This window comes from Camellia sinensis, chromosome 14 (genome assembly GCF_055761805.1).
Source record: "Camellia sinensis isolate YWXY chromosome 14, ASM5576180v1, whole genome shotgun sequence".
NCBI classification, from domain to species: Eukaryota; Viridiplantae; Streptophyta; class Magnoliopsida; order Ericales; family Theaceae; genus Camellia; species Camellia sinensis.
The window spans coordinates 72,118,736-72,132,405 of NC_138974.1; the positions used below are offsets into that span (position 1 = coordinate 72,118,736).

The 13,670-nt window shown below is 31.5% G+C and overlaps 1 protein-coding gene across 1 annotated transcript; it reads left to right on the forward strand.

Moving 5' to 3' along the window:
* The first annotated feature begins 8,844 nt into the window (after nucleotides 1-8,844).
* On the forward strand, nucleotides 8,845-12,225 carry LOC114260182 (receptor-like protein kinase HERK 1). Its single transcript, XM_028200239.2, has one exon. It carries the CDS (start codon nucleotides 9,299-9,301, stop codon nucleotides 11,777-11,779), a length of 2,481 nt encoding a protein of 826 aa, XP_028056040.2. The 5' UTR covers nucleotides 8,845-9,298; the 3' UTR covers nucleotides 11,780-12,225.
* The last annotated feature ends 1,445 nt before the right edge of the window (nucleotides 12,226-13,670 follow it).

The following is a 13,670-nucleotide window of genomic DNA, read 5'->3' on the forward strand; positions in this document are numbered from 1 at the left end:
CAAACATCATATGAGATATAACTAAAATTTTATAAGTCATAATTAAAATACACACTCTATACATTTTAAATTAGTTATTCATTTACCGAATTTGTTCGGATGAGACTCATCCCGAGAAGAGTCTTCCCCCATGGGTTTCCAAAATAAAAAAATTTTATCAAAAAAGTCCTATTCAAATAAATACAAACTGAACAAACTCAATAGAGGTAACAGTCTTGTATTTGGCAAGTAAGGTTGGGGTTAAAATAACCACAAAAGACAAAATAGGTTATTTTAGTCACAACAAACAAAATATCACATCCAATCCATAATCATTACACTCTTCTCTCACAAAAAAAGTTAAAAATGTCAAAAAGTCAAAAAGTCTTTCCCAAACCAAGCTTTTTAACCCAGGCTAAAATAGTCAAAAAAATTAAAAAGCCAAAAAGTCAACTCAATTCCCAAACGGAAGCTTTATTTCAGTGCCGTTTTGGGAATAAGCCGAAAACGCAGCGTTTGGGAACAACAACAAAAACGCAGCGTCTTGTACATTTTATTTCAGTTGTTTTTTTTTCTTGCGTGCATCACATAACACGTAGCCATGTGTATATCGATAATAAATAAATAAAAACAAAAACAAGGACGAGTGAAGAGTTTCTGGGATAAGAACAAAAGTTGAGTTGGATATTTCATGTGCAAACCAAACGGAAGAAGCGCCATTTAAGGCACCAGATTTTTGGTTGAGTGGTGTTACTGTCACCCCTGCATATTATAATCTTACTCTGATGACGATATTTTTGTTTGACTAGATATATATTTTTTTAAGTGGGTGGAGGAGGGTAAAAAAAATTTCAAACCCAAATATTAATATATTTTTAAAGGGAATTTGATTATACATACTTTATATTATATATATTTTAATTATATTATTTTTTTTCTTTAATTATAATTAATATATGTGCAAATAATATTACTCTCAGAAGATTAAGACCAAGTTTGGTAATCCAAAAATAATCTATCTTTTTATTTTTTTATCTTTTTTTCATCACATCATCTCTCTATTTTTCTGCACATCTTTTCATAAAAAGACAAAAAATACATTTATTTAGATCATCCCAAACAACCCCTAAATGGGTGGCTTTCATTAGGAATCTTCTGTCCCATTTTTTCTTCGGCACATCACCATCCATCAATTAAAATCAATCAAACTAATTACAATTTTGTTATATTTTAATTGAAAAATTATTTTTTTATTTTTATATTTTTAAATACATTCTCTAATAAATTCTCTATTATTTCTCTATTTTTAATTTGAAATTATCTTTTTTATAAACTCAACATAATTAATTTTAAAATATAAAAAGTAATATTTTTTTTAATATTTAGCTAGACTAAACCACTATCTTACATTTATTGACTCAAAACTGTTAAAATTAAAATCGCTAACTTAATATACTAACTTGATAACTAATTTAATAGAGATAAAATTTAAGAATTTATTCATTATTTTAGTTTAAAAAAATAATTATGGATTGTTTGGGGTGTCTTAAATAAGTGTATTTTTTGTCTTTTTGGACTAAAAAGTTAAAGAAAAAAATATGGATATTTAGATTAACTTTTGGGGTATTTTTTTTAAGGTCCCTGATATTATGATTTTATAGTAAAAAGGACATCAAATATTTTCATGATGTCTAAGGTCCCTCAACATCAATCCAGAGAAATTTCAGTCCCAGAGAAAATTGGTCCAGAGAAATTCTGGGAAGAATTTCTCTGGACCAACCCAGAGAAAATTTAGTTCAAAAACCAGAGAATTTCTCTGGTTTTAACCCAGAGAAAATTCAGTTAAAAACCAGAGAAATTTGAAAAATCCATAGAATGAGGTTCAAAGCAAATTCAACACATCCAACTCTACAAAGCCCATGAATGTACGTGTTGTATGTTACAATAGTTGGGCAATTAATAGTTCTTCTATGAGTTTGTGATAGATTTTCTTTAAACTTAATGGTATGAATTTCTCTGGGTTGAATCCAGAGAAAATTCAAATTTCTCTGGATCACTTTCTCTGGGTTGAATTTCTCTGGGTTGAATCCAGAGAAAATTCAAATTTCTCTGGATCACTTTCTCTGGGTTGAATTTCTCTTGGTTGAATCCAGAGAAAATTCAAATTTCTCTGGATCACTTTCTCTGGGTTGAATTTCTCTGGGTTGAATCCAGAGAAAATTCAAATTTCTCTGAACCTGAAGATATTATATTCAACACTGGATATATATATATATATATATATATATATATGTATATATATATATACGTTTGCAACCATAGATAAGATAACTAAGAGTGACTGTTTGATTATGGTTGAAAAACCACCACAAAACCCTAGACAACAACAACAATCACATCATCAATGTGGAGACAAGAACCCAAATACCCTGTTCAACAAGTGACGAAGGCACCTTAGATCTGGTTTCGAGAAATTGAAGTCTCCTACTGACTGTTTGTTTCTCGGCGACGCCATTGAAGGCCGGATACGGTGAAGCTGGAGCTCAATCGGTTGGAGAATGAAGTTAGGGGTGAGGAACAAGAGTTGATCTGGACAGGTATGAGAATGGAGAAGTTTAGAGAGAGAGAGAGAGAGATGAGTTTTGATTTGGTAAGGTCAAATTTCTCTGTGATATGTTTAGGGACCTTAGACATTAAAAAATAATTTTGTGGATCTCTTCCATTATGAAAAGTGGGAGAGGGACCCTAGACCAATTTTTCCTTAACTTTTTGACTTTTTATAAAAAAATATGCATTAAAAAATTGTATAAATTAGTGTGTAAGGAAAGATTAGGATTGAGAGTTGTGCATCCTTACTTTCTGGATAGTTCATTTGAGGCTAAGAAATGATTGGTTACTTTTTAGTCATTGCACTGGACGGTTATATTCAGCCTGTGGGGCCATCACGGGTCCTATTTTGATAATCTGAACCATTCAATGTGTAGAACTCGTCGAGTACTATATGCCTATAAAAAATCGCGTTGATCGAATATCGATAGTTATCTGATTAGATTTGTTTTTTTTTCAATCGTTAATTATAACATCATCCATTTTTTATACAAAATTGATTTGATCATATAGTTATCGATATCCGATCAATGTGATTTTTAACAGACATATAGTACTCGAAGAGTTCTACATATTCAATGATTCAGATTATCAAAACGGGACCCATGATGAGCCTCCACAGGCTGAACAGCATTGTGTGAAAATTGCACCCAAACTGTGCAATTTTTCTTCACTAACGCAGCACAACTTTCTTCCTCACATGATTGCTGAGTTGTATAGATGTGCGAAAAATTAATTTTTTTAATATTTTTTTGATAAATGATGATAATTTTTAACTTTTTGAATATTTTTTTAACTTTTTATCTTTTTAAGAAGATGTCAAATTTGACCTTAATTTAATGGAGATGTTCTTACACAATCAATTTTTTATTTATAAAGTTTAAGTGGTGGGTCCCATCTTAAGAAAAAAAGGTTTAAGTGGTGATGGCATTGGCCTGACAATGGTGCTGTTTGATATAACTGTTAAAACAGATTATAAATTATAACTTAACAGATTATAAATTATGACTTTAATTAGAAGTTGTTAATCTATTTGGTGTAACTGTTAGATTATAAATTTAAGTTGCTGAGTAATGTTTGTTAAATAAGCTGTGAAGTAGCTTTTTCAATTAACTTTTATTTTTTATTATTCACTATTTTTCTACATTTCTCATAAAAAAAATATTTTATGGTCTATTTGGGTCTTTTTCTATTTTTTTTAAAAAAAATAAAATAAAAAATTCTAAGAGTATAACCGTGAATTAACATGTCTACATCATAAGCTGATAATCAGAAGTAAGGGGTGAGCAGCTTCTCAGAATCAACTTTTTTGACTTAAAATAAGCTGTTAGAATTAGAAGCTGTTTGAAATAAGTTTAACCAAACAGTCTAAAATAACTTTTTAAAAGTCAAAAGCCATAAATTAACTCAAAAAAACCCCACCAAACACCCCAATACATGAAGAGCAGTCCAGAAAGTTGGGATTTAGAGAATTGGGAGAGCAGTTGAGAACTACTCCACTATTTGTGAAGTTTTTTATTTTGGAAAAGCTAAATCAGGTAGGAAAGTGATTGATGAATGGTTTTGCCTAACACCAATTCTTTATGAATTTTAAGGAAAAAGACTTGCCATTTTTAATTAGTAAGAAAGCTTAATGAATAAAACTTGGATCACTAACAAATCCTTGCCTTCATTTAAAATGTAAGTTGGCTTTTTAATTTTTTGGACTTTTTAACTATTTTAACCTAGGTTAAAAAGTCTCATTTGAGATAAACTTTTTAATTTTTTTAATTTTTGTAAGAGAAAAATGAAATAATTATGATTTAGGTGTCACATTTTATCTTGTTAACTTTTTAACTAATCTTGTCTTTTTATAATTATTTTAACTCAAAAAATTTATGCCAAATATAACCTTTGTAATTTTAGACCATGTTTATTTGGAGATTTGGCGAATGGATTGGATTATTAATATGTGAGTTTATAATTGGTTTGAAAAAATGTCATTGGATTAAAAATGCCATGAGACCGTGAAACCCTTCAAGGGGGGTTAGCAATTCTTAAAACTCTGTTTGGATCGTGGGGTGAGAATAGAAAATAAATAATTATAATTTTTCATTTAGGTAAAAAATAAATAAAATGATTATAATTTTTCACCATTTTATTTCGATGAATAAAAGAAAAGATAATGTGATTTCTTACATATTTTGTTTTGATAGAGTAAATAAGAAAAAAGAAAAAGAAAGTGTTTTATTTCCCTTTATCAAAATAACATTTCATACTAAGGCCAAGTTTGGCATACACAAAATAATTCATCTTTTTATCTTTTTTCTATCACATCACCTCTTTACTTTTCTGCACATCTTTTCGTAAAAAGAAAAAAAATATACTTATTTAGGTCATCCCAAACAACCCCTAATAAGTTATTTTTTCAACTTCTTCCACCATAAGGTAATTTTGATATTTTAAAAAAATTTCACTAAACACATTTCTTTTCTCAACAAATATCACAACTTTTGATGAAAAACAAAACATGACTTTGGTGAAATTCTTCTCTTACTATTTCTCGGCTACTTTGCCTCATTTGGAAATAAGTTATTTTTGTAACTTTTGAATTTTTTTACGAAAAGATGTGCAGAAAAGTAGAGAGAGTGATATAAAAACTTATAGTGACTTTTTAGTTAAAATATGTAGTTGTCAAACGAGGCCGATGGTAAAGAAGTTTCTTATTTTCACAAACTCCCTTCTTTTCTTACCAAATCCCTCCATCCAAACGAAGTGCCGAAGACTAGATTTGCTAATTATATCTCATAAGATTAGAGGTAAAAAGATTTTATTGCTTTCAATTTAGGGGTGTTTTGAGAAGTTGCTAAAAAGTTGACTTTTGACTTTTTACCAAGCATTTTAGCTTTTTGAAAAATGATTTGGGAAGTTGATAAAAAGTTGACTTTTGACTTTTTAGTTTAATATTTGTTTATGGTGTCAAATCAAATTAAAATGACCAAAATACCCTTACCCAGCATAAGAAATTTATTTTTTTATTTTTTTGTCATAGGCCCTAATTTGTAATTTTACACCTGCGTTTTTAGAACTTCCCAAACCAATTTTGTTGCGTTTTTGCAACTTGCGTTTTTGGAGCAAAGATAAAAAAAAATGCGGCTTTTTATTTTGGTTCCCAAAACGGCACTTAAAATACAGCAAAATTATATTTATATTACAAAAAATAGATGATTATACTTAAAATTAAAATAATTATCTATTTTTTAAAGTAAATATGATTTAAACATATAGTTATTAATATATAATCTTCTTAATTTTTACATAATTATTGTATCTAACAAGTCTTAAGAAAGGAACGGTTTGAATTACCGAGATCGTTCCTAAAATGAGTCCACTAAAACCAAACAATCTCTCAAGTTGAATGGCCAAATTAAAAGAAGCTAAACATTGAAAAAAAATATTATATAAAAAAACTAATCAACTCCAAGTTTATAGATAATAAAATGAAAAAAAAAAAAATTGTTTTCAAAACTTAACTGTAGAAATTAATGATAAATTTAATCAAAATGAAGGATTAAAATTATAAAATCTTAATCATGTATGTGTAGTAATTTTTTCATGATCTCACTAAGGTGGTGTTTGATAAAATTAAAAATTAAAATTTAAAGACTGAAAATTAAGTATTGAAACAAAATGCTAAATTTTTTTAAAGTGAAAAGTTGTTTGATAAAAATTTAAGTGATGAATTAAAAATAAATTATTTGATATATGTAAGATAAAATTTGAAATTTATTATTTTTAAATTATATATTTTAATTTTTATATTGTGGTGGTGGTGGTGGAGTGGCATAGTAGTAGTGGTGGGGTTGGCGGCGGTGGCGGTAGTGGTGGGGGTGGCATAATGGTGGTGGTAGTGATAGTGGTAATGGTAGTGGTGGTGGTGGTGGTGGTGGCTCCGATGGTGATAGTAGTGGTAGTGACATGATGGTGGTGGTTGTGGTAGCGATGGCGGTAGTGGCGGCGGCATGGTGGTAGTGGTGGTTGTGGTGGTGGCATGATGGTTGTGATGGTAGTGACAGTAGTGGTAGCGGAGGTGGTAATGAGTTTATAATAGTGTATATATATTTATGTTTATTATTTATAAATTCAGTTATTAAGTAAATTTTATATGATTTAATTTTTATTTTTTTTAAGTTTTAGCCTATATTTTAAGAGACACTTAAATTTGTAAATGATATCAATTATAATTATCAAACGAATTGAATTGATTATCACTTAATCAATTTAGTTTTAAGTGCTAAATCATGTTATCAAATACTCCTAACTAAGGAGATGTTATTGGTTGGTCTTGAGGGATCGTCAGATGATTTAATAGTGTTGTGATTAATAAAAGATGTAAACTTTATAATTTTATATTGAATGATTAAAAAATATAATAATTTGTGATTTATGAAGAATTACACTTTAGATCAATCAATAATTTTCTTTAACTAAAAGTAATTTTCCCTTTTTTTTACACGAAACTCCCTTAACGCTATGTTTGGATTGAGTGATTTGGACAGAAAAGAAAAGAAATAGAGAGATATGTATTTCTCTTACTTGTTTGGATAACCTAAATTGAGAGAAATGGAAAGAAATTGAGAGAAATGGAGAGAAACTCATTTCTCTTATAAGTCTCATTTTTAATCTTTCCAAAAGTGAAGAGATTAGGAGAGAAAAGAAATCACTATTTTCATAATACCAATTTTGTACCTATAAAAGTAAAAGAAATAAAATGATTAAAAATATTAAAAAGTTATTTTGGTAATATAATATAAAATAATTTCTTTTCTTTTCTCTTAATGAAATCTAACTAAACAAAAATGAGAGAAATTATAATCATTTCTTTTTTTTTATTTCTTTCTTATTTAAATAAAAAAAAATCACAATCATATTTTTTTTTTCTTATTTTATTACTTAAGCAATCGTTTTTTTTTTTTTTTTTCTTTCCTCTCTTAAGTTCCAAACACATAAGTTCCAAACACAGTGTGAATGTGGGCTCAATTAAATAAACAAAACAAAATAAAATGGGGTAAAATGGGGGCTAAAGGCGCTGTTCTCTCTCTCTCTCTCCCCGCCCTTTCCTACACATAAGTTCCAAAGACAGTGTAAATGTGGGCTCAATTAAATAAGGAAAATGCTTAGAGGTTCTAAATTTTCTACCAATTAAATGATCAAATGTCTCACATGAGTGTGGGGTCTACAAAATTGCGAACCCCACACTTATATGAGATATTTGGTCATTTATTTAATAGAAAATTTGATGTTCCTAACATTACCCATTAAATAAACAAAACAAAATAAAATGGGGTAAAATGGGGCCTAAAGGCGCTGTTCTCTCTCTCTCCGCCCTTTCCTAGCAGAGTGAACGCTGGTTTACAGACACCATTACTCAGCAAGTAAATTTTTTTTTTGTCTGTTACTCTCTCTCTCCCTCTCTAGCTGTAGTGCAGAGCATTAAAGAAGAGCTCTGTGAGTTCGTGAATACTTTCTTTTAAATCAGAATTAGAATATCCCCGCGGTGTTACGTGTGAATTGTGTTTATAATTATTTATATATGTAAATTGTGATTTTAAATTTTTTTTTTATATTATATTAAAATTTAATATTTTGATAATAATCATATGTATTAGATTTTTTAAGGAATTAAATGTTTTTTTTATTATATTAAAATTTAATAGTTTGATAATAATCATATGTATTGGATTTTTTAAGAAATTTTTTTTATGCTTATTCTTAATGTATTAAAGTGTTATTACGAGGGATAATAATCATATATGTTAGGACTTTTTAAGGAATTCATATATGTTAGATTTCAATTTTTTTTTTTACATTTATTCTTAATGCATTAAAGTGTTATTATAAGGGTAAGACTTGGGAGTTGAGAGAAATTAATAAATGCTAAAGTTTTTTTTTTAAATCAGAAAATCAAAAAATTTAGATTGGGAGATTAAAACTCCCACAAGACTTGGGGTTAAAAACTCATTTCGCTTAATATATAATATAGATTAGGGGTGATTTAGAATGATTTAAATAAGTGCATTTTTTGACTTTTTGTGAAATATGAGTTGGATATAAGTTGAGTTTGAAGTGATGTAATAAACAGATGATATGACTTAATAAGATGATATAACTTAAATAAGATAAGATAGTAACTTTTTAACTTTTTGATTTTTTTTAAAGTAATCCAAACAACTCCTTAGTCTGCCTCTATAAAAACCCCTTCTTTTTTTAATTTTTTGCTTGCCATGTTCTCCAACAACTTATTAGTTGGCCTCACCTCTTTGACTCCAATTTCCTTTCCCCACATGTATTTGAGTGCATATACCTGAAAAATTTTGATCTATGAATCTGTCAACATCTTTGAGTTGTTCTACAGTTCAGGCCGCTCTGTATTTCCGATCTTTTACTGTCATGCACAAGTGTTTGTTGGTTTCTCTTATTTGTATTCATATTCTCTGAGATCTCTCATAAAGGTTCATCTTTCAAATCTGGGTCTATCTCTCTCTCTCTCTCTCTCTCTCTCTCTCTCTCTCCTTCTCTATCTTCTAGCTCGCTGAATCTCACATCACAGGTGCCCTCTTTTCTCTTCTCTGTTCACTCCTCTTTAATGGGTATTTGATAGTTTCTGTGCTTGTTTGAATATAAAAACCCTAGATTTCGTTTTTTTTGCTCTGTGATTTCTTGATATTTTCGAATGATGGGTTGTGGAACTCATGAATTGTTGATTCGGGTTTCAGTCATATTGTCTTTGTTCTGCTTTTGTACTGGATTTAGTCCTGTAGATAAGTATTTTATAGACTGTGGATCACCCACCAACACCACTTTGGGTGATCGAGTTTTCATGGCAGATAGCTTAGCTTCAAGCCTCCTCTCATCCCCACAAAACATATTATCCAATTCCTCTTCAAATCCCACCACAAACTCCCTCGAATCGCCGCTCTATCAGACGGCGAGGATTTTTTCTGGTGTCTCTAAGTACACCTTCCCTATCACCCAGATTGGGAGACACTGGATTCGCCTTTATTTCTTCCCATCTGTTTATGGGAACCACGATTCGAGCTCGGCCAATTTCTCTGTTTCTGCCCAAAATTTTGCACTTCTTACCAATTTTAATCCGAAAAACGCTTCTGTCAAAGAATTCTCAGTAAATGTATCGAGCCCTCTTGTCATCACTTTCATCCCCGCCAACAATTCATTTGCGTTCTTGAATGCCATGGAAGTTGTTTCGGTCCCTGATTTGCTCATAACCGATGATGCCACTTTGGTTAGCCCTTCGGGCAAATTCCAGGGCCTTTTGACACAGGCAATGGAGACGGTTTTTAGGGTGAATATGGGTGGGCAGACTGTGTCCTTTGAGAATGATACATTATGGAGAACATGGGTTCCTGATCAAGATTTCTTAGTACAGAAAAATTTAGCCACAAATGTATCAAAGATTGGAGCTGTTCGGTATCCACAGGGTGGGGCAACGCCTGATATTGCTCCAGCTACTGTTTATGGTACTTGTGCTGAAATGAACACACAAGGTGATGCCAATAGCAATTTCAACGTGACATGGGAGTTTAATGTGGATCAGGGATTTCAGTATTTTGTTCGGTTTCACTTCTGTGATATAGTGAGTGCATCTGCCAACCAGCTTTACTTCAATGTTTATATTGATTCAACGATTGTTGCTCCGGACTTGGATCTCAGCAATATAAACCTTGGCTTTCTGGCCACTCCATATTATATGGATTTTGTTACAGCCATGAATGAAAACAGCAAGATTCGCATCAGTATTGGGCCGTCTTCTTTAAAAAATAGTCTCCCAAATGCCATTCTAAATGGACTAGAGATTATGAAGATGAATAATTCTATGGGCAGCCTTGACGGAGTGGCCTCCACGGTACCTTCCTCACCAAAGACGAAGAAGAATGTGGGAATGATAGTGGGTTTGATCATTGGTGTGCTTGTTGCTGTTGTGTTGGTGGCCATTGTCTTTTTTATTTGCAGAAGAAGAAATGTGGAAAGTCTCGGTCATTCAAAGGCATGGAGTCCTTTCTCCCTCACCATGGGCAGTAAATACTCTAATGGAACAACCCTTAGTACAGTTTCTAACCTCGGATATCGCTTTCCTTTTGCCACAGTTCAAGAGGCTACTAATAACTTTGATGAGAGTTGGGTTATTGGAATTGGTGGTTTTGGGAAGGTTTACAAGGGTGAACTAAATGATGGCACAAAAGTGGCTGTTAAGAGGGGCAATCCCCGGTCCCAACAAGGTTTTGCAGAGTTCAGAACTGAAATTGAGATGCTTTCTCAGTTCCGCCACCGCCATTTGGTTTCCCTGATTGGGCACTGTGATGAAAAAAATGAGATGATTTTGATCTACGAATATATGGAGAATGGGACACTCAAGAGTCATCTCTATGGCGCGGGTCTACCCAACTTAAGTTGGAAGGAGAGGCTTGAGATTTGCATTGGAGCAGCCAGGGGACTTCACTATCTCCATACTGGCTATTCAAAAGCAGTTATTCATCGAGATGTAAAGTCTGCAAACATTTTGCTTGATGAGAATCTTATGGCCAAAGTTGCTGATTTTGGGCTTTCAAAGACTGGACCTGAAATCGATCAAACCCATGTGAGTACGGCAGTGAAAGGGAGTTTTGGGTACCTTGACCCCGAATATTTCAGGAGGCAACAGCTGACAGAGAAATCTGATGTGTATTCATTTGGAGTGGTTTTGTTTGAAGTTCTTTGTGCAAGGACTGTAATAGATCCATCTCTCCCAAGAGAGATGGTGAACTTAGCTGAATGGGCAATGAAGTGGCAGAAGAAAGGGCAGTTGGACCAAATTATAGATCACCATCTTGTGGGAAAAATAAAACCGGATTCTCTCAGAAAGTTTGGAGAAACAGCAGAGAAATGCTTGGCTGAATATGGTGTTGACAGGCCTTCCATGGGAGATGTCTTGTGGAATCTGGAATATGCACTACAGCTTCAAGAGGCGGTTCTTCAAAATGATCCTGCAGAAAACAGTACTAATGTCATTGGTGAGCTCGCTCCACAAGTCAACGATTTCAATCATGTTGATACTACTGTTTCAGCTACCCAGTTTGAAGCGGCAAAATTGGACGATGTTTCAGGTGTTTCAATGAGTAGGGTGTTTTCACAGCTGGTAAAATCCGAGGGTAGATGAGAAAGTGTAGATGGTATGTAACATGATGGGCTTAGCTCATCTTTGGTTTACAACTTCTTGGTTCATCCAGTGGCCTATCTCTGCTTGCCTTACTGGTACCCCCCCAAAAAAAAGTTTTTCTTTATTTTGTTAATATTGGAAGTACTTGTGCACGACGTGGTGTGGCTACCAACAAATGTCATGTATGAACCAAAGAGGGGCTGTGTCAAATTGTGGCTATTCATCCTTCAAAGTGGCTTTTAAATCAAACTCAATCCTTTGTGGGGTTGTTCTTAGAACTTAAATTGCATACGGAGCGTTGTGAGTTATCTTTTGTACAGAGGAGTGGAGGTAGAGTCAGTTTTGTTCTGGCCTTTGATAAAAAGGTGTTGCACCTAAAGTTTACTATTTTGTATTTTGATGTTTCTTTTTTTCATTTAATTTATGAATGTTTTATGTTTTTGGTATCAGGACACCTTCAGCTTCTGCATGTCATTCATGTTTGCTAATTTAATATGTGCGGCTTCTTATTGAATTCTAATTTTCTGCTTCTAAAATCATTTATTATGGGTATGGCTCTTTCTGGTTGGTAATAGTATCCCATAGTTTATGTAAGTGATCTTAGTTGAATTGAAACCATGTTGAACAAATGGTTCCTCAACTCTACAAGTTGTTACTGGGATGATTTTTGCTTTCATGACCAGAATATTTATATACTAGTGGGTTTCTTACAAATATAGGATTGGTTTGCTTTCATGACCAGAATATTTATATACTCGTGGGTTTCTTACAAATATAGGATTAGTTTTGTTAACAGAGGTGCTTGGAAATTTAATTACTGAGTTGGTTGTTCTTAGCAATGAAAGAGTAAGTTCACATTTACAGGAAAATAAAATAAAATAAAATAAAATAAAATGAACGTCTAAATATAGAATTTCTGGTCAGTGTGAAATTAGATTTGAGAGCTTTGAGAGCTTTCACGAGTCCAGAGTCAGGCTGATAAAGGTATGATTTTTCTTGTACGTTGTGAGCTTTACAAGATCTTCCTTTGATTGCCATCACCTCTACACAAAAGAGGGTTTTTTATTTTTTTGGCAAGGGTGTTTGGAGCTTCGCTTCAACCAGTCCCCAGATACATACAATTTCTGTCCATGAATAGATGTAGTCGTTTTGGAACTCATAACCTCCTAGCAAAGTTCATGGATTATAGCCACTAGACAAACCGTAGTAATTACATAAAAATATATTTAGTAATTTTAGGGCATATTTGATTGACAGGATTAGAGTATGCGATTATGTCGTGGACTCAATAATTCTATATTTGTTTTGAAATTTTGTTTCAAAATTATTAATCTAATAGATAATTAATCTAATAAATTTGTAAGATTATTAATAATGGGATAGGGGTGAGATTATATATTCCGAGTTAGAAAATAAAATAAAAAGACTCTTTTACCCTTTACTAAAAATTAAAACACTTATTAGTTTTATATAATTTTATATTTTAGAAGGTTAAAAATAATTTTTAAAAATTAAAAAATATTTTTTGATATTTATTTTATCAAATTAGTTTATATTTAAAAAAAATAAAAAAACAAACTAAACGTGACCTTTGTGTTTTGTATTTTTATTTTGCCTTTATTTATTTGTTTATAATTTTTTTCAAAATCACGTTTATGAAGAAATTTTGGTAAAGTAAAGATTGTGAAGAAACATTGATGGAGGGTAAGATTGAAAAAGAAAATAAATATAGTTGTAATCTTATATTCATATGTTTTCTTATCCAATACAAATCAAATAATAAAATTATTAATATTTTTATTATTAATCTTATGAATTAAATATGCCCTTAAAGTACTAAGGCCAAGTTTGGCATCCTCAAAAAAATCTAAAAAGTCAAAAAGTCACTATC